Consider the following 18,484-nt stretch of genomic DNA (forward strand, 5'->3'; position numbering starts at 1 on the left):
ACCTTTCATCCAAACATATCTCAGTCCTTTCAGTAATCTCAGTTTTCCAAACACATTTCAGACAAGAACCGACCCATACTGAAATTGAGTTTTACTTTATGGTTGCATCATTATTTATCTATCCTGTCTTTGTTTTAGAGAGTCCCCCCCCCCCCCCCCCCAAAAAAAAAAAAAAAAGTTTTTGAAGAAAAAAAGATGAAGATCATCAACAAAATGGAGAATAGAACACAAACAAAAAAGAATTCCACTGGAATCCTTGAAGAAACAAGGGCAATGTGAGAGAATGAAAATATACTAAAATAGAGTGAATGTCTGTCTGTCCATTTCTCTCTCTCTCTCTCTCTCCCTCCGTCTTAGTCCACAGTTGTGGCATGAAGCTGTTCGATGCTGTAAAAAATGACTCCATCGCCCAGTGTGAAGTTCTTCTTCCATGTGCGAAATGGGAAAATTGACACAATGACTCTTGTTTTTTTCATTGGGATGTAAAACTGCATTTCCATTTGGATCAACAGAATTATGACCCTGATAGACGTTTCTTTGATTGGAATTGTCGATAGAACATGCATACCCTATCTCATTAACTGGTATTAGGATTTTGTTTCTCAACCTTTTTCTACCGTGGACAGGCGAGCTAAGGTATTTCCTTTACTCAGGACCCACAAGCTATGGTCCTTCTCTTTTGGGGAAGCACTTACATTAAAACTAGCATTTGAGTACTCACTAGGGTCAGGTACAGCTAAACATCTGAGGGATCGGTGAGAATCACCACAGGGACTGCTGTCGGTCCAGGGACCAGAGGTTGAGAAACAATGTACTGTATGAGGACAGAGTCATAAGGGTTAAAAAGGTGTTATGAAGGGAGAGTATGCGAGGGAATGAGGGAATGGATTCGTATGTTCTTAAGCCATAACAGACACCATGAGATGAGAAGGACCATGGACAATTGGTGAAGTGCATTATGACAAAATCCTGTTAAACAAAGAGAAAAGAATTGAACGTTTGTGTTAATATGCATGCCAAAACAAAAACATAGAGTGAGAGTAATGAAATCAATCATCTAATGACGTGAAAACTTGGGTAAGGAATTTGTAAAATGGGTGTATTTTATTTTTTATCATTTTTTAAAATGATAACCTCTATTGTATGTAGGTAGGTAAGTGTGTGTGTGTGTGTGTGTGTGTGTGTGTGTGTGTGTGTGTGTGTGTGTGTGTGTGTGTGGTATGTATGTGTGTGTACAGTATGTATGTATTGGACTGTATTTTAATTTCATACTTAGTTAAGATTGACTGTAATTTCATTTTAGGTTGAAAAGTAAATACGTTTCAAATGATGGACATTAAGATATACTACTTGTATGTGTACATTTTGAAAACAAATTGTGTTATGATTTAAACTAATATCAATAATGAAGAGTAGTGAGGATAATTAAATATAATATGATAACAATAATGATAATGATTGTAAAAGCTATAATTAAAAAAGACCTGTAAAATGGATGGGAACTGAGTGTTTGTTCATTTTTGTTCAGCTTCATAGTTTCTATTCCAAATAAAGTCACGGGAGGTCAACAGGAAATTACAGGTTACTTGACGATTTCCTGATTTTCATCATTCTTCCCTCTTATGGTTGTGTGGATGTTTACACTGTATCGTGATGATATTTACACGTTTTCTCCCAAGTCCTCAGTTTGACTCATATTTCTAACATCGACTTGTTTTCTCTCAATTAAAGGCGCTCGATGTGACAATTCCACCTGAAAATAGCCCTTCGTGTCAATGACATACAGTATCCGTTGTTTGAAGCTATAGAGTAAGTTGTTTACTGGCAGGTGGCCACGTTCGTTGCATCAAAACAGCAGCTTCTTCCCGTTTCTGAGGCTGAAGACAATAACACTACTTTGTGTTCGTGTGTTACATGGGCTTTCTCTGGAAACTAGAGGCTGGGAAATTCCCCCTTATTCCTCCTCATGCTCTGTACATGCCGAACTGTGAGGAAAACAAAATGATCTGTAAATTGTTTCATGGAGCACATTTAAATCAACATTTTATACAGCTTTTAACCGAATGTTTCATAGTTTAACCAAGAGAATCTAAACAAAACGGACAGTTCTCTAACCCCAATAATCTTGTCTTAGGGCATCAGTGTGGAAAACATCCTTACGTAGGTACACTTTCTCTGGGTGAATCTGCACTGACTATAGGACTTTGTTGGTGGGACTCCATCCTTCATTCGTCATCATGAAGACACGTCGATAGAGATTTCTTCAACTGCTCGGCGTCAATTAGTCTAGCCTACAGTAATGTGTAATACTTCTTCAAGGAAGCAATGTCACTTTGAGCGAGTTCAGAACAGTGAAGTGTGCCTGTATCGGAAAATGTCAAAGGGCAAATTCACCCGTCATTCTACAATGACGTACATTCCATGACACTCGTATCGGAGAACATCAGATTCAGTCAAAGTTCACGCCTAGTTATTACGAGAATGGTGGAAGGTGTCATCCACGCTAACTGGATCCCCGTCCAACAAGATGACTGCGTGTGCACGTTCATTCAGGAGAATACAGCGCAGTGGTCATGTCCTACATTGTTCAGAAGTGTGCTAATGCATGTGTGACTGTTGCAGGCTGACTGTCCTGGACCCTGTTAAAGTGTCTTACTGCAGCTGGAGTTCAGTAAACACATGCTCAACGACGGTTGTAAATCCCACAGCATACCCCCTTATACACACTCAAAATAATACAAACATTGTCATCAGTACCTGACATTTCCCCGTCTTCAACTAACACAGCCGTCATGACGTTGAGCAATCGGTATGGAAGAAAAACAACGAGGATGTGTTTATTTGAAGACTCGTGAAAATGATAAATGATTGAATCCAACCGAAACACTTTAAAATAAGTGTTTAGCTGTTTCACAATGGAACACTTGTTTTTTAACACTTGAAAAGAGCATTAAACATATAGGAAAGTTGGAAACCATAAGCTCTAATTTGTTACCAATTTTGCTGTTTGACACTGCCCACAGTTTTCTAGTAAACACCAAGATGCTTACCATGAGCATAACATGCTGAAAAGAAATGTCACTGTAGTAAAAAGTAATTATATTCATCTTAGAAGGGGCCGACAAGGAGGAAGCCCTTATATAGCCACTGTGCATTTCCTACCATGGGCTTTTCACATTCTCCAGGTCCTGACAATTTTATGTTATTATAAACTCCTCAGAATCGACCTGACTCATCCTTATACCGTCAATCCCTGTGACCTCCCCCTGACGTTCTCCATTACCTCCTTTATAAGGATGCACACTGTGCTACACTTTAGAATTTGGGGTGAAGACAGCTTTGTAGTTATTTCTCTATTTATTTGTTATTTATTTAATTTATTCTGTTGATATATCCAGAAACATTGCAGAACCAGATTTATTTTTATTTTTTTGCAAGAGCTCTCTCGTCAATTTCATCTCGCAAATGTCCTTGTGTGCACACATCTCCCTGTTCTCCTGCTCCCTTCTGGGCCTCCTATCTCTCTCTATATCATCATATATTCCTGACTCCAACCCACTCCTGCTCTTCAATGATCAAGTCAGAGAAAGACATCTCTACACAGGTATTAAGCTCACTTCTCTTCTGTCTTATGTTCATTCACTTAAAAAAAAAAACTTATTTCAGGTGTGTACTTATCGATCCTTCGGTTTATGCTCGTGGTATGTAGGCCATCTTTTTTTCCTAGTAGTAATAGTTTTTGTCGTTGTTGTTGTTGTTGTTGTCATGTTTACATGTAATGTCTCCCCCCCCCCCCAGATAATCAAAGAAAAGAACTGTTTCTGGAGATGACCCCAGATGGAAAAGTGACAGGAAGCCCTGCTCAGACCTCTCACAGTAAGTCAGTTGCGGTCGGTGCCGTTTAAGATTAGGGAGGACTTTTTTTTATGATCATGGGCTTATTTCTATTACAAGGTAGGTGCACAGGTCGGGAGAAAATATGTATTAATCAAGTTAACAGACAATGACACATTCAATATCGCCTTGCACACTCTTGCCTGCATCTAGCTAATCTAGGGTGTAATCATTACTCCAAACAGTTGCAAACAAGAGTTTCTATTGGACAAATTCAGGCACGTTTATCCCTGTTTTGTTCCATTTGCTTCCGTTTAAGAAACAGTGGAATTAAAACACCTCTGATAACCCGCACACACAGTTCACTTTCATAGCAGCCACATACAAACAGCATGATCACTTTGCTGGTTGTATAACTATTTTTCGCATCTCCACGCTGTCCTCCTTTCACCTTTTCCCTTCGCTTGTGGACTTCAGTGCACAACAAAACAGCTGTCTGTGACCAGGCAGAAAAACCTTTCCAAGCCAAACCTTCATACCATAACCGCTAACAGCTACACACAGCCTACATCATTGTCACCATATTAGCTAACGTCATAGTCAAAATAGCTACTACAACTTACGCGTTAGTAAACTACAATCATGCAGTACTGTGTACAGCAAGCAGCTTAATAGTTACACTGGCGGGCCCCAATGGCAATAAATTAATAAAACGAAAAGATTACCTTGGCTTGGAAGAGTTCCAGTGTTGGATAGCCTAGCCAGCTAGCTAACACAGCATAGCTCTCTGTTTGAGCCAGGTGTTTGAGTAGGCTAAATTAGATAGCTGCATTTTCTAGCTAAGTAAGTGAATGTGAAAAAATACTATGAAATATAGCTAGCCCTCTCTCTTTCTCTCTCTTGCTTTTCCTTTATTTAGGAAGAAATTAATTTGTTCAAAACTGTTCAACTATTGTCTTTCTCTCTCTTTGAGCCAACTACTCATCACATTTTATGCATTGCAGTGCTAGGTAGCTGTAGCATATGCTTTTGGTACTAGATTCATTCTCTGATCCTTTGATTGGGTGGACAACATGTCAGTTTATGCTGCAAGAGCTCTGATAGGTTGGAGGACGTCCTCCTGAAGTCGTCATATTTACTGTGTAAGTCTACGGAATGGGGTAAAAATGATGAGCCTTCTAGGTTTTGTATTGAAGGGGACGGAAACTAGCTGTGCTCCGGCTATACTATTTATTTTATTGAACTAGGCAAGTCAGTTAAGAACAAATTGTTATTTACAATGACGGCCTACCCCGGCCAAACTCTAACCTGGATGACACTGGGCCAATTGTGCGCCGCCCTATGGGACTCCCAATCATGGCCGGTTGTGATACAGCCTAGAATTGAACCAGTGTCTGTAGTGATGCCTTTAGCACTGAGATGCAGTGCCTTAGACCGCTGCGTCACTCGGGAGCCCACCAGAAAGTGCTGATGAGGCTACTCCAGACCTTTATTGCAAAACAGTGTGTTTTAATAAAGTATTAATTGACATGAATATATTTAGTATAGTTGAATCTAAAAGGGATGACTTTTTTATGTTTCACTATTTATTTTTCTGAAATTCACCGAGGAGCCTCCACTGCAGTGAGTGTTTGACAGACAGATAGACCTTACAGCATTTAGTATTATGAAGTTTATACTTGTATAAGTCATCTCCCAAACATCTGAATAATAGATGACATTTGTATTGGATGTGTTTACTGTGTGTTCTCAGGTGTGTTGGAGATGAGGTCAGTTCGAGAAGGTGAGACAGTTATCAAGGGTGTGTCCTCATCCCTTTTCCTCTGTGTGGACAGCATTGGCCAGTTGAGGGGACAGGTGGGCAGTGGACAAATATCATCTACTATAGCATGAAATATGGCACAGCTAAAGGCCTTGCTTCACTGCATCTAACACATTTCTTTCGATGTTATCCATTTCCTCAGAGCCACTACACAGAGGCTGACTGCACCTTCAGAGAGCTGCTGCTAGCTGATGGATACTCTCGTTTCTTCTCTTCACATCACAAACTTTATGTGTCCCTCACCTCAAAAGGCTCCACACCGCAACATGGGCTCCCGTTCCATCGGTTCCTACCCCTGAGAAACATTTTGGTATCTAGAAGTATGACGAATACAGCTGAAAATCAACAACAGAATCAGCAACAGCTTGACCTGGACTCAGATAACCCTTTCGGCAGGGGTCTCACTGGTGTTGTCAGTCCACAGTTCTCCAGGGATAAGTGAAGTTGAAAATTGAGTTTGTTGATGGAAGTATACAAGGAACCGAGTATATTTATTTAAAGGTATACTGGATTGTATAACCATGTTAATTCCTAAAGTGATTTTTTTTCACTTGTGGTAGAAACACTGTTACTTTTATTGGCCCGTGGCAAATGTTTTGGTTCGAAGAGTTCAGTAAGTAGATGGTGAACTTTAGTTCCATAACTCTATGATGGGACTGACTGGTGTGTATATGGTCTCACTTTGAATGTCATGTTGAATATGTTATATGCAGTATATTTCTCTCTTGTGTTTTGAATTCAAGTTTGAATCATTGTACTGTAGCTATAATTTATTTGCGTTATTTATATTTTTAAACCTTTTGAAGCCTAAATGCAACCTAGTCTCAGATGATTTTGCATTAATCTGTATGTATATCCAAGACACACTTTTTATTATGAGATGTTACATTTCGTATGAATGTAGTCCTTTGTGGAGGTCCAGCATCCATTTCGTATTATATGTTACAAATTTCAATTTGTATGATATGATACTAATTTGCAAACGTACAATATGTAACGCTTTTGCAAAAATGTATGATATGTTATCAATTCCAATTGTTTTGTTGCCAACGTTAGCTAGGTGGCTAAGTGGCTAACGCTAACATTAGCTAGCTGGCTAATGTTAGCTAGGCTAGGGATTAGGGTTAAGGATAGGGTTAAGGTTAGGAGTTAGATTAAAGGTTTAAGGATAGGGGAAGGGTTAGCTAACATTCTTAGTAGTTGCAAAGCAACTAAAAAGTAGTAAGTAGCTGAAAAGTTGCTAATTAGCTAAAATTATAAAATTGTCCGTTATGAAATTTGAAGACGCAACCTTTGGGTTGCTACACATTCGCGTTATATGTCAACCCATCCACCCATCCCTTCTTACATGATTGCTTTAAGTAACCTTCTGTCTTATGTAACCATAGCACCATATCATACTAATTTGAGTTTCCCGGATTTAATTTTACTATGTTACGTCTAGTCTATGAGACCAGGTTGCTAAATTATGTATGAACAATAGTTCTATCTGGCTTTTGACACCATGTCTAGGAGCTTATTGATATTAGAGTCCAAGAGAGTATTGCTAAATAAATAAAGAGTAATTTTGTAACACTTAGCTTTATATGTGCTCATGTTTTCTAGTAAAGTATGACTAGGCTGTCTGCAGATATCCAGTGAAAATACCAGCTAGATCATGTTATTAATTTAATTCTAAAACACTGAATAGCAATACAATGAAAATACCAAAAGCAGCAAGGATGCTCAAGTAGAGATACTAAAATGGAGGAATAGGCCAGACCAACCAGGGCAGTTCTTCTGGAGAAATGCTTAAACACATCACACCATAAATAGCTAATAAGTGCTGAGTGTTTGGAAGGTTGTAGCCAACATAATGAACCCTTTGATTAATTAGGATCCCCATTAGCCTGACGCCAATGGCGACAGCTAGTCTTACTGGGGTCCCGATATATAACGAAAAATACATTACAAAAGACTTTACAATTTACATACACTTAAAAACATAAACATGTAGTGTGTGTGTGTGTGTGTGAATCTATCAGTTATGCATGGAGTACTAGGGGGTAACTAGCCCCCCCCCCCCCCCCCCTAAGAACAATGTGTAATTGTTGACACAAAAAAGCAACATTTGGAAGAAAGAAACGGTATGTGGATGAAGATCATGCTTAGACAAATAAACTATAAAGGGAAATAAATGGCTACAGTTTACACTGGGTGTTTTTTTTAAGTACCCAGGTACCTTGACATTCAGGAGCAAAAGGTATTTAATCATTTTTAATTCATAAAAAAAAACATTAATTGGAATATAATATTGGAATGGAATATAACTAACAACATTAAATAACATTGGAATGTAACATTTAGTAACAATAACTGAACTAATTAACTCAGTGTAACATTGATGTGGCAACTTTCATGCTCTGCTATTGCACTATTATAATTTGTACATACAGTTGAAGTCTGAAGTTAACATACACCTTAGCCAAATAAATTTAAACTCTGTTTTTCACAATTCCTGATATTTAATCCTAGTAAAAAGTACCTGTCTTAGGTCAGTTAGGATCACCACTTTATTTTAAGAATGTGAAATGTCAGAATAATAATCGAGAGTTTTATTTCAGCTTTTGTTTCTTTCATCAAATTCCCAGTGAGCCAGAAGTTTACATACACTCAATTAGTATTTGGTAGCATTGCTTTTAAATTGTTAAATTTGAGTCAAACGTTTAGGGTGGCCTTCCACAAGCTTCTCACAATAAATTAGATGAATTTTGGCCCATTCCTCCTGACAGAGCTGGTGTAACTGAGTCAGGTTTGTAGGTCTCCTTGCTCGCACACGCTTTTTCAGTTCCGCCCACAAATTTCCTATAGGTTTGAGGTCAGGGCTTTGTGATGGCCACTCCAATACCTTGACTTCGTTGTCCTTAAGCCGTTTTGCCACAACTTTGGAAGAATGCTTGGGGTCATTGTCCATTTGGAAGACCCATTTGCGACCAAGCTTTAACTTCCTGACTGATGTCTTGAGATGTTGCTTCAATATATCCACATAATTTTCCCTACCTCATGATGCCATCTATTTTCTGAGGTGCACCAGTCCCTCCTGCAGCAAAGCACCTCCACAACATGATGCTGCCACCCCCATGCTTCACGTTGGGATGGTGTTCTTCAGCTTTTTTTACCCCACCAAACATAACGATGGTCATTATGGCCAAACAGTTATATTTTTTGTGTCATCAGACCAGAGGACATTTCTCAAAAAAGTATGATTTTTGTCCCCATGTGCAGTTGCAAACCGTAGTCTGGCTTTTTTATGGCGGTTTGGAGCAGTGGCGTCTTCCTTGCTGAGTGGCCTTTCAGGTTATGTCGATATAGGACTTGTTTTACTGTGGATATAGATACTTTTGTACCTGTTTCCTCCAGCATCTTCACAAGGTCCTTTGCTGTTGTTCTGAGATTGATTTGCACTTTTCGCACCAAAGTACATTCATCTCTAGGAGACAGAACGCATCTCCTTCCTGAGCGGTATGACGGCTGCGTGGTCCCATGGTGTTTATACTTGTATACTATTGTTTGTACAGATGAAAGTGATACCTTCAGGCGTTTGGAAATTGCTCCCAAGGATGAACCAGGCTTGTGAAGGTCTACAATAGTTTTTCTGAGGTCTTGGCTGATTTCTTTTGATATTCCCATGATGTTAAGCAAAGAGGCACTGAGTTTGAAGGTAGGCCTTGAAATACATCCACAGGTACACCTCCAATTGACTCAAATGATGTCAATTAGCCTAGCTTCTAAAGCCGTGACGTCATTTTGGGGAATTTTCCAAGTATTTTAAAGCACAATTAACTTAGCATATGTAAACTTCTGACCCTCTGGAATTGTGATACAGTGAATTATAAGTGAAATAATCTGTCTGTAAACAATCGTTGGAAAAATTACTTGTGTCATGCACAAAGTAGATGTACTAACCAACTTGCCAAAACTATAGGGCGAGTTGTCCCCAACACACTCAGCCAATATATTACTACTACTCATATTAAGGCTTTCCTACTTGTATATTTAAATATTATAAATATTTAAAAAACAATTATAGATCTAACTTCATTGGAATATATATATATATATATATATATATATATATATATATATATATATATATATATATATATATATATATATATATATATATATATATACGTATATATGACTTTTATAACATTTCCAGAAAATGTATAAATTTACCACAAAGTGGTTTTGTTGAAATATGTCCAAAAGTTGTGATGACACAGGAATTATTTGTCTTTGAGCAAGAGCAGTGGCAGCCAGGGAAAGTGTTGGGGAAATCATTTGGTGACATCTTGTGGTCTCAATGTGGTACAACATGTAGGTCACATGGAGAGGCATTGTGCCATGGTGTTGCTTTGTTTGTTTTTTGAAACCAGGTTTGCTGTTCACTTGCGCTATATGAGATGGAATGGAGTTCCATGCACTCATGGCTCTGCATAAGACTGTAGTTTCCTTGAATTTGTTCTGGACCTGGGTACTGTGAAAATAATGGTTGGGTAAGTGTGTGTGTGTCAGTTGACTATGCAAACCGTTTGTAATTTCCAACACATTCATGTTTCTTATAAAAACAAGAAGTGGCACAGTCAATCTTTCCACAACCAACTCCTAGCCAAGAGAGACTGCATTCATAGTATTAATATTAGCCCTCTGATTACAATGAAGAGCAAGACGTGCCGCTCTGTTCTGGGCCAGCTGCAGCTTAACTAGGTCTTTCTTCGCAGCACTTAAGCATATGACAGAACAATAATCAAGATATGATAAAACTAGAGCCTGCATAACTTGCTTTGTGGAGTGTGGTGTCAAAAATGTATTTGTTACAGACTTTAGAGCACTCCCTCATGGTGGATGTACGATTGATGTTGGTTTGGACTGCCCTCTAGTGGACATAAAAGCACATCATTCACCAAGACAGTGTGTTACTTCTAGAAAAGGCCCTGGGATTTTTATTTTTTAATTTAACCTTGATTTGACTAGGCAAGTTACTTAAGAACAAATTCTTATTTACAATGACGGCCTACCCCGGTCAAACACCGGACGACGCTGGGCCAATTGTGCGCCGCCCTGTGGGACTCCCAATCATCGGCCGGATGTGATACAGGCTGGATTCGAACCTGAGATCCAGTGCCTTAGACCGCTGTGCCACTCGGATGCTCAGAGAGAGATGCTGTACAGCAATTCAGCTCGACTCCGAGGGTAGATTGTGGGGGCTCATCCTGGATCTGAGATTTTACAGAAATGTCTCAGAAAAAAAAAATGGAAACACATAACTTTTAAAAAATTATAATAATTGCATGTGTAATTGTCCTCTACCATCTGTTCAACAGTCTCTTTTCCCAAAGCTTCAACCGAAGGGCTGTCCACAGAATAAAATTAATTATCCAGAAAATAAACATTTCATTAATGTCTCTAGCTCTAGCTAGAGTTTCACCTGTTCTCTGAAGAAGGGAACGCGGCGAGAATTCCATTAAATGTAGCATTTCTGATTATCAACAGCAATGGACGGCACACGGCATCTTAAGAAAATTTACAAAATATAATCTTTATTAAAAACAACACATACACAAATATAGGCCTTTCGCACCAAGTTACCCTGAGAATAAACGACCTCCACGCTCCTTCCCTCTAAATTGGTAACAATACGTTCGGTGATCTGATCAGAGATCAGATGATACAGTAATAGGAACCAGAATGTTGCTACATGTATGTAGCTCCAGCCATCAGGAAATATTGGCTCTGAAGTTTAAACTTGAGAAGAAGTCACACATCATCATAAGCATGCTGTAGCTGTAGTCCGATTGAGAATGTTAAAGTGGCATGTAAAACCTGTTATCTATAAGCATTAGCACATGCGTCACTGGGATGGCGAAGCTGTGACTGAGTAACATTGTGCACTATGTCTATCTCATAGTTGCTCCTTGTCTGTGTTGACCAACATTTGCTTATTCACTCTGAAAGCGCTCTTTCATAGTACATCTGAATAAATAAATAAATAAAAATACATTTTACAAACTGTATAATCTAGATCAGATTAAAGAGGAGAAGACGCCATGGTTTTATATTGACGGCACTAAAACGACAAGGAAGATTCAACTCTTTAAAAGAACACACAAGCTCATACTACAATGAATAGTTTTTACAACTCATAGTTTAAATAATAAACAGCATGACCATGGAAACCGATAAGCATGTCACTCAATCTCCTTTATTTTTTCTGGCAAGAAATTTACGGTAGTGCAGTTCTATGTTCATACACCAGTCAATCGTTTAATGCCTCCCCTGGTGAGTGTAGTGTTAAACAGGCATGTATGTTTTTCTGCTACACGTATTGCTGCTTTCACACTTTAGGCCAGTGACAGTTTGCCATTCAGCTGTCTTAAACATTTGTAGTCCCTGTTTTTCAATCCCTACTTTTTTCACTTGTTTCTCTCTCTTTTTGTGACAGGATCACAACTGAGGGTCATCCTGTTATCACATCCTGTTGTCACACCTGAGTTACCAGGGGTTCCCTGAGGTACATCTTTGCCCCACTCGACTCCCTGCTCTGCCCAGTGCACAGCCCCCCCAACAGAGTCCTATTCAGAGGGTTGCAGATGCCCTCTATGGCATTGTAATCTCCTTCTCCGTCCCCTTCTTCCTCCCCTTCCTCGCCCTTCTCGTGCTCCTCGTCCTCCCACAGCGAGGTCCTGACGTGTGTGTACTGGGTTTGGTCCTCGCACTCCGTCTCGCGGTGGTAGAAGTAGCTGAAGTTGGACACGATGACGGGCACGGGCAGCGAGATGGTAAGCACGCCGGCGATGGCGCACATGGAGCCAACCAGCTTGCCCCACACCGTCTCTGGGTACATGTCACCGTAGCCCACGGTGGTCATGGTAACCACGGCCCACCAGAAGGCGCCGGGGATGCTGACAAACGCGGTGTCCTTGTGGTCGGCCTCTGCGAAGAAGACGGCGCTGGCGAAGATGATGACGCCAATGAAGAGGAAAAAGATGAGTAGGCCTAGCTCACGCATGCTGGCCCTCAGCGTCTGGCCCAGGATCTGCAGGCCCTTGGAGTGGCGGGACAGCTTGAAGATCCTGAACACTCTGACTAACCGGATTACACGGATGATGGCCAGTGACATTCCCGGTGCGTTCTCCGTGTCCTTGGAGAGCTCGGTGATCAGTGTCACGAAGAAGGGCAGGATGGCGGTGAAGTCGATGACGTTCATCACGTCCTTGAAAAAGTGCATCTTGCTGGGCGAGCAGATGAAACGCATGAACAGCTCAAAAGAGAACCAGCAGATACATATAGTCTCCACCAGGAAGAAGGGATCCTGGAAGACACTGGCAGGGGGAAGCATGTGCATGGAGATGTTCTTGTGGTGGGCGTGGTACTTGTAGAAGTACTCCTGGTCAAGGGAGAGGAGAAGACAGGGAGGCAGGGAGGAAGAGGGGAAAATGAGTAAGAAAAAAATGCAAATTTAACTTCTAATCTGTCAGAGGATGAAGATGAGACGTTATGGGCCTACTGTGATTTGTAGAGCATTTTTCTGTGTTATGTATTGCAACATTTTCGGTATATTTGGGTTTGGTATCTTGGAGCGAAAACTGAGCAGATAATGTGACTTGAAATAAACTTTCCTTTCGATTTACAGATTTCACTTCCTAAAAACAGAATTATACTTACCCCTCTGCTTATTATTGGTTTATGCCTTACTAATCATCTAGTACTTATTGCCAATGAAAAATACTGTTTTGTTGGTCCAGCCTGATCACACAATGTTCTTGTCAGTTAGTTATAAACAATTTATATTTTTATGATGATGAAGTAACAAAATGTACTACAAGCAAATACAAAATGTTGCGCCATTTCTTGGGGGTTCATTTGTTCCCTTACGGAAAAAGCACGTCAAATTTGCAGATCCACATTTTCACATGTGAAATAGCTGTTTTCACACTTTGAGCTCAAATTATTTCTGGCTTTGAGTTTCAATCTGTCCGGTGACAGTCTATCAGACTGTCCAACTGTCTGTCTATTTTCCCCTGTCAGAGTGCCAGACTGTCCACCGATTATTTATTTCAGCCTCTCATATTTAATGTCGAGTGATCAAAACGTCTCGAGGGGAAAAAGTCACCACAACAACCAGGAGTGCAATGTGTGAAATATTACTGTGTGTCTGGAGATACAATACAAATCAAACGTATAATCTAGTGGGACCTATTCACGATTTCTCTCTGGTAGGAGGTCGCAGTCGAAGTGTTTATTAATAAAGGCAGATATCTACGTGTTGATGTACTCTTAGGAGTGTCCCGGCACTATATATAGCCCCCTGAGATCGCCAAGGAGAAACATGAGTGTTCACGCTACTCCCCATCCATCTCCACTGTCCGCTATATCCCGTCTTCCTCCCAGCATAGCCAACACGCTTCAAGTCAGCCAGCCGTTCCTCACTGGGGTTACTGCGTTTCTTGGCTGTCGGCCCTCGCGCAAAAAGGCAGCCGCCATCAGCCTAGCACAGCTCTCCTGAAGCAATGTGTTAACATGACACAACATATCTCTCTTTATCTCCCAAGTCTTCCCATCTCATCTTCGTGACTGAAGTATATTGTAGAGGTCTTGGGCCACCAGCTGACTAAAATAATCACACGTCAGCCTTACTCTTATCGCTCCTTGATTTGTCTCCCTGTCAATATTTCTCCACATAATTCACTGTAGTCAGCTATGTACACCGGTAGTGTGTTTACCTAAACACCTGCTGGTTAGTGGTATCCGGTTGCCGTTTGACACATGTGACAACACACATCCCATTCAAGACACACAGACCATGTGAGGTAGGTTTTTGCTTGATGAGTTGACTGTACGACACAAAACACGTGTCACCCTACTCATTCAATACAATATCTGAAGTAAATATCCAATATCCGATTTGAACGGTTCCAATTATTATTATGATTTAAAAAATGACACATGGCTCTCATTTATCTTTCCCTCCATCCATCTTGTTCTCGTGACGCGTTTCAAAATTCTATTAAATATTCAAAAGCAGATAAGTGGGAGCTAGACCAAAATGTAGTATTTCATTTGATTGTTTCAATGACGTTGTTTTTATGACATAATTGTTTTATTGACGTCATTACCTCGCTTCTTATATGCTTGTTATGCATCTTTCACAAAATATAATATTTACCCTCTCCCTTTCCAATACATGTCCAGTATGTCACAATGTTCTGTAACACTTTCCTTCTACTGAATGTTCACTCCAAAAGCCTTTGCCCACTCAATCTCCTTCTATAGCATCAGTGCTTGATTTGGGCAGGAGCTCACCAGAGCTGAGTACCGGCACCTCACATTTTCTACTGCTTGAGCTCCAGTTCATTCCTCTTATAGAATATTAGCGTATTGCTCCTGCACCTAACTATAAACAATACCGGCACCCAAAATGAGTACCAGCACTTATTTCAGTCCAAGTTGAACACTGAATTTGAAGAATCAAACAAGAATAAGTAAGTCCTCCAGTTGGCCACTAACATATTCTATCTGACTTCCAGTTATACAGAGCTCTCAGATTAGTGCCGATGAAGATGAGGAAACAAGTGGAGGATGCCAGTTTGGACTATTGAAAAATTCCCCCACACACACAAAACACCAACTTGTTCCATTGTCCTATTTATCCCACCTCACTCCTCCCTTGCCCTCTTGCTGCCTTACCTCACGAAGCTCCTTCTCGCTCCTGAAGTCAGGCAGCGTCTCTAGGCAGAAGATGAGGATGGACACCACGATCACCATGACGCTGACGATGGCGATGATGCGCGCGCCCGATGACGACTCCGGGTGCTCGAAAAGCATCCACAGACTCCGCTGGACCTCGTTGACGGGCAGCGATGGGGCTTCCTCCTTGGGGAAACCCTCATCCTCCTTGAAGCGTGCCATGATCTCCTCGCCCAGCTCATAGAAATACAGCTCGTCAATGAAAATGTCCAGGGGCACGTTGGCGGGCCGCCGGAGCCGCCCGCCCGACTGGTAGAAGTAGAGGATGGCGTCAAAACAGGCCCGGTTGCGGTCCAAGAAGAGCTCCTTGCGCAATGGGTCGAAGTAGCGAAGCCGCCGCCTGGGGTCGCCCAGCATAGAGTCTGGGAACTGGGCCAAGGTGCGGAGCTGGGTCTCGTAGCGCATCCCTGAGACGTTGATCGCAAGACGTTCACTCGGCGTCCAGCCGCTCCTCCACAGTGATCCGGACCGCCGGCTCACCCGCTTCCTCTCCTTCTCACCGCCCACTTGGTTCTCTGTCTCGCCCTTCTCCTCGCTGTTGAGTTGGTTCTTCAGCCGTTTGTCTTTCTCTCCTTCTTCTATGTCTCTCCTTCCTCCTTCTCCACCTCCTTCTGGGTCGTTGTTTTCCATCCCTGCCTTTATTGGCCTAGTCCACAATCCGGGCCCTTTCTCCTTTGTGTGTAGTAAGGACAGTTTGGACTTAAAGAGGATGTGGGTCTGAAACCAGAGTGGAATTGGATCAGTGTGGGAATAGAGGCATTATCACTACACATATGATATAGTCATTATTAGTTGCAGGATGTAAGCTGTAAATATGCAAGAGGAAGCAGTCATGTCGAACGTCTTTGTTACTGTTGAGTTCTCTGTGAGACATGTAAATGTACAAAGGCCTGTACTGTACAAAATTATCTTCAAACTATGTGTAATTATGTCTAAGGTACGCTATGTCCACATAATCCAAATATGTTTGTACGGTATACTCTTCATTTATTTCACACATTTCATTGGTAAGGGTTATGCAACACCTTTCATCCATAAAATAATTGTTTGAGACAGAACAGTAACGACAATGCACTATAAACGTGAGGTATAATGACTAACGAGCAATTGATAGCCAGATGTAGCGAGTCACTCACTGAGTGACTGGCAGCCGCTAACGGAGACTAATTGCGGGATGGAAAGTCACATTGTTTTTCTCCCATGAATCTTTCGGTCTGTCACCATGTCCGCCTGTCCGTCCAACACGTGGTCTTCTACGGTTGTCCCCAACCCTGAGACACTCCTTGATGGACACTCCTCCAGTACTCGTCCACTCTTGTCTCTCACCTCCCTGACCTGTTCACGAATGATCGTTTCTACCTGTTTGCTGTTCAATACTCACAATTCTGTCCTTCCCTCTTCTCTCTCTTATGTTGTCTGTCTTAATTTTTTTTGGGAATGCTGTCCTGTTGAAATTCAATCTGCGCCTGGCCCCTCCCGTCCTTTCGCTCCCTTTTGCTCCAGGGCCGGGAACAACCTTCACCCTCCCTCTCAAATGTCACCGCCTCTGCACTGGTACTTGGTGTGTTACAGTAAGCTCCCTAACTGAAATGGGGCCCGCTCCATGAGACGGACAACTGAGATGGCTGACTGTCATTTGTTGGACCGACTGCCCTTTGAATGCCATGATTGACTTCAGTGATGGACTGTATAGAGTTCTAATGTATAATGATAAACATCATGTCAGTCCACAAATCTAAATGATCAGTGATGTGCTGCTTAGGTAGATGTGATGTTCATCAGGTTCTCAACTTATGATGATCTGAATATTCCAAAACTAGCAGGTTAGAAAATGTATTGGCAATGAAATACAGAAATATCTTATTTACATAAGTATTCACACCCCTGAGTCAATACTATCTAGAAGAACCTTTGGCAGCGATGACATCTGTGAGTCTTTCTGGGTAAGTCTCTAAGAGATATCCATTCCTGGATTGTGCAACATTCGCCCATTATTCTTTTCAAAATTCTTCAAGCTCTGTCAAATTGGTGGTTGATCATTGATAAACAACCATTTTCAGGTCTTGCCGTAGACTTTCAAGTAGATTTAAGTCAAAACCTTAACCCGGCCTCTCAGGAACATTCACTGTCTTCTCGGTAAGAAACTACAGTGTAGATTTGGCCTTGTGTTTTAGGTTCATGTTCTGCTGAAAGGAGAATTCATCTCCCAGTGTCTGGAGGAAAGTAGACTGAATTTGCGATTTCCAACCTGTTGTGTAATGTTTTTGTCCAATGGCTGATGAGCACCGATACATTTTATCTTTGATTTCTTTTCATTATCTATTTTCATATGACAAATGTTAAAAAGGATTTGCCAGTAGATTGTCGACTTGATTAATGACGATGACTGCTAGCTTAGATTTTGAAAGTATGATGTTGACATGATCAGTCCAATAAAAGCTACTGTAGATTTAACGTGATTTGACGTCATTTTATCTATGGCCAATAACCTTGAGCCTTCTTGGATGGACACTTCTAATGTAACTCTATGGCAGCACCCAAGGGGCTTGAATTTTCGAGCTCTCCCCTTAGATTTGGCGGTGACGTAGTGTCCTCACGAGTGACAGAACACTGAGCCAATCACAGAGCAACTAGAGAACATTACCAACCCCTACGCTCCATATTTTCCACTGGTTGCCCCACCACCACAGAAAGCACTGAGCTAGGCTGAAACACCTGCATTTTGGAGCTGCCTTACTCAAGAATACAAAATGTTTGTATGGGGCTTTATGACCTCAATTATATACAGTGGGGCAAAAAAGTATTTATTCAGCCACCAATTGTGCAAGTTCTCCCACTTAAAAAGATGAGAGAGGCCAGTAATTTTCATCATAGGTACACTTCAACTATGACAGACAAAATGAGAAGAAAAAATATCCAGATAATCACATTGTAGGATTTTTAATGAATTTATTTGCAAATTATGGTGGAAAATAAGTATTTGGTCACTGGCTCTCACAGACCTGTAACTTCTTCTTTAAGAGGCTCCTCTGGCCATGT

General features: G+C 41.0%; 3 protein-coding genes across 7 annotated transcripts in view; 2 read left to right on the top strand and 1 right to left on the bottom strand.

The window, feature by feature from the left end:
- Nucleotides 1–1,496, top strand: part of LOC110491647 (liprin-alpha-3) — a 40,560-nt gene extending 39,064 nt beyond the window's left edge. For 4 of the 5 annotated variants that reach the window (XM_036946530.1, XM_036946532.1, XM_036946535.1 and 1 more), the window contains exon 30: nucleotides 139–1,496. The gene's annotated coding sequence lies outside the window, so the exon portion shown is untranslated. The remainder of the gene's footprint in view (nucleotides 1–138) is intronic. The other variant, XM_036946531.1, reaches the window with a different exon arrangement.
- Nucleotides 1,497–2,676: 1,180 nt separating this feature from the next.
- fgf21 (fibroblast growth factor 21) lies at nucleotides 2,677–8,055 on the top strand. Its single transcript, XM_021565252.2, has 4 exons — nucleotides 2,677–3,604; nucleotides 3,799–3,876; nucleotides 5,588–5,691; nucleotides 5,799–8,055. Exons 1-4 carry the CDS (start codon nucleotides 3,466–3,468, stop codon nucleotides 6,096–6,098), a joined length of 621 nt encoding a protein of 206 aa, XP_021420927.1. The 5' UTR covers nucleotides 2,677–3,465; the 3' UTR covers nucleotides 6,099–8,055.
- Nucleotides 8,056–11,212: 3,157 nt separating this feature from the next.
- On the bottom strand, nucleotides 11,213–16,936 carry LOC110491649 (potassium voltage-gated channel subfamily A member 7). The gene is made up of 3 exons (XM_021565253.2): nucleotides 16,582–16,936; nucleotides 15,386–16,162; nucleotides 11,213–13,085 (listed from the first exon to the last, which is right to left on the bottom strand). Exons 2-3 carry the CDS (start codon nucleotides 16,073–16,075, stop codon nucleotides 12,180–12,182), a joined length of 1,596 nt encoding a protein of 531 aa, XP_021420928.1. The 5' UTR covers nucleotides 16,076–16,162; nucleotides 16,582–16,936; the 3' UTR covers nucleotides 11,213–12,179.
- Between the last annotated feature and the right edge of the window lie 1,548 nt (nucleotides 16,937–18,484).

This window comes from Oncorhynchus mykiss, chromosome 16, assembly GCF_013265735.2.
Source record: "Oncorhynchus mykiss isolate Arlee chromosome 16, USDA_OmykA_1.1, whole genome shotgun sequence".
NCBI classification, from domain to species: Eukaryota; Metazoa; Chordata; class Actinopteri; order Salmoniformes; family Salmonidae; genus Oncorhynchus; species Oncorhynchus mykiss.

Coding starts and splice junctions, on each gene's coding strand:
- fgf21 (XM_021565252.2), top strand. CDS start 3,466: ATGTCCTTGTGTGCACACATCTCCCTGTTCTCCTGCTCCCTTCTGGGC. Junction 3,605..3,798: donor AGAAAGACATCTCTACACAG/GTATTAAGCTCA, acceptor CCCCCCCCCCAG/ATAATCAAAGAAAAGAACTG. Junction 5,692..5,798: donor TTGGCCAGTTGAGGGGACAG/GTGGGCAGTGGA, acceptor CCATTTCCTCAG/AGCCACTACACAGAGGCTGA.
- LOC110491649 (XM_021565253.2), bottom strand. CDS start 16,075: ATGGAAAACAACGACCCAGAAGGAGGTGGAGAAGGAGGAAGGAGAGAC. Junction 13,086..15,385: donor GCGAGAAGGAGCTTCGTGAG/GTAAGGCAGCAA, acceptor TCCCTTGACCAG/GAGTACTTCTACAAGTACCA.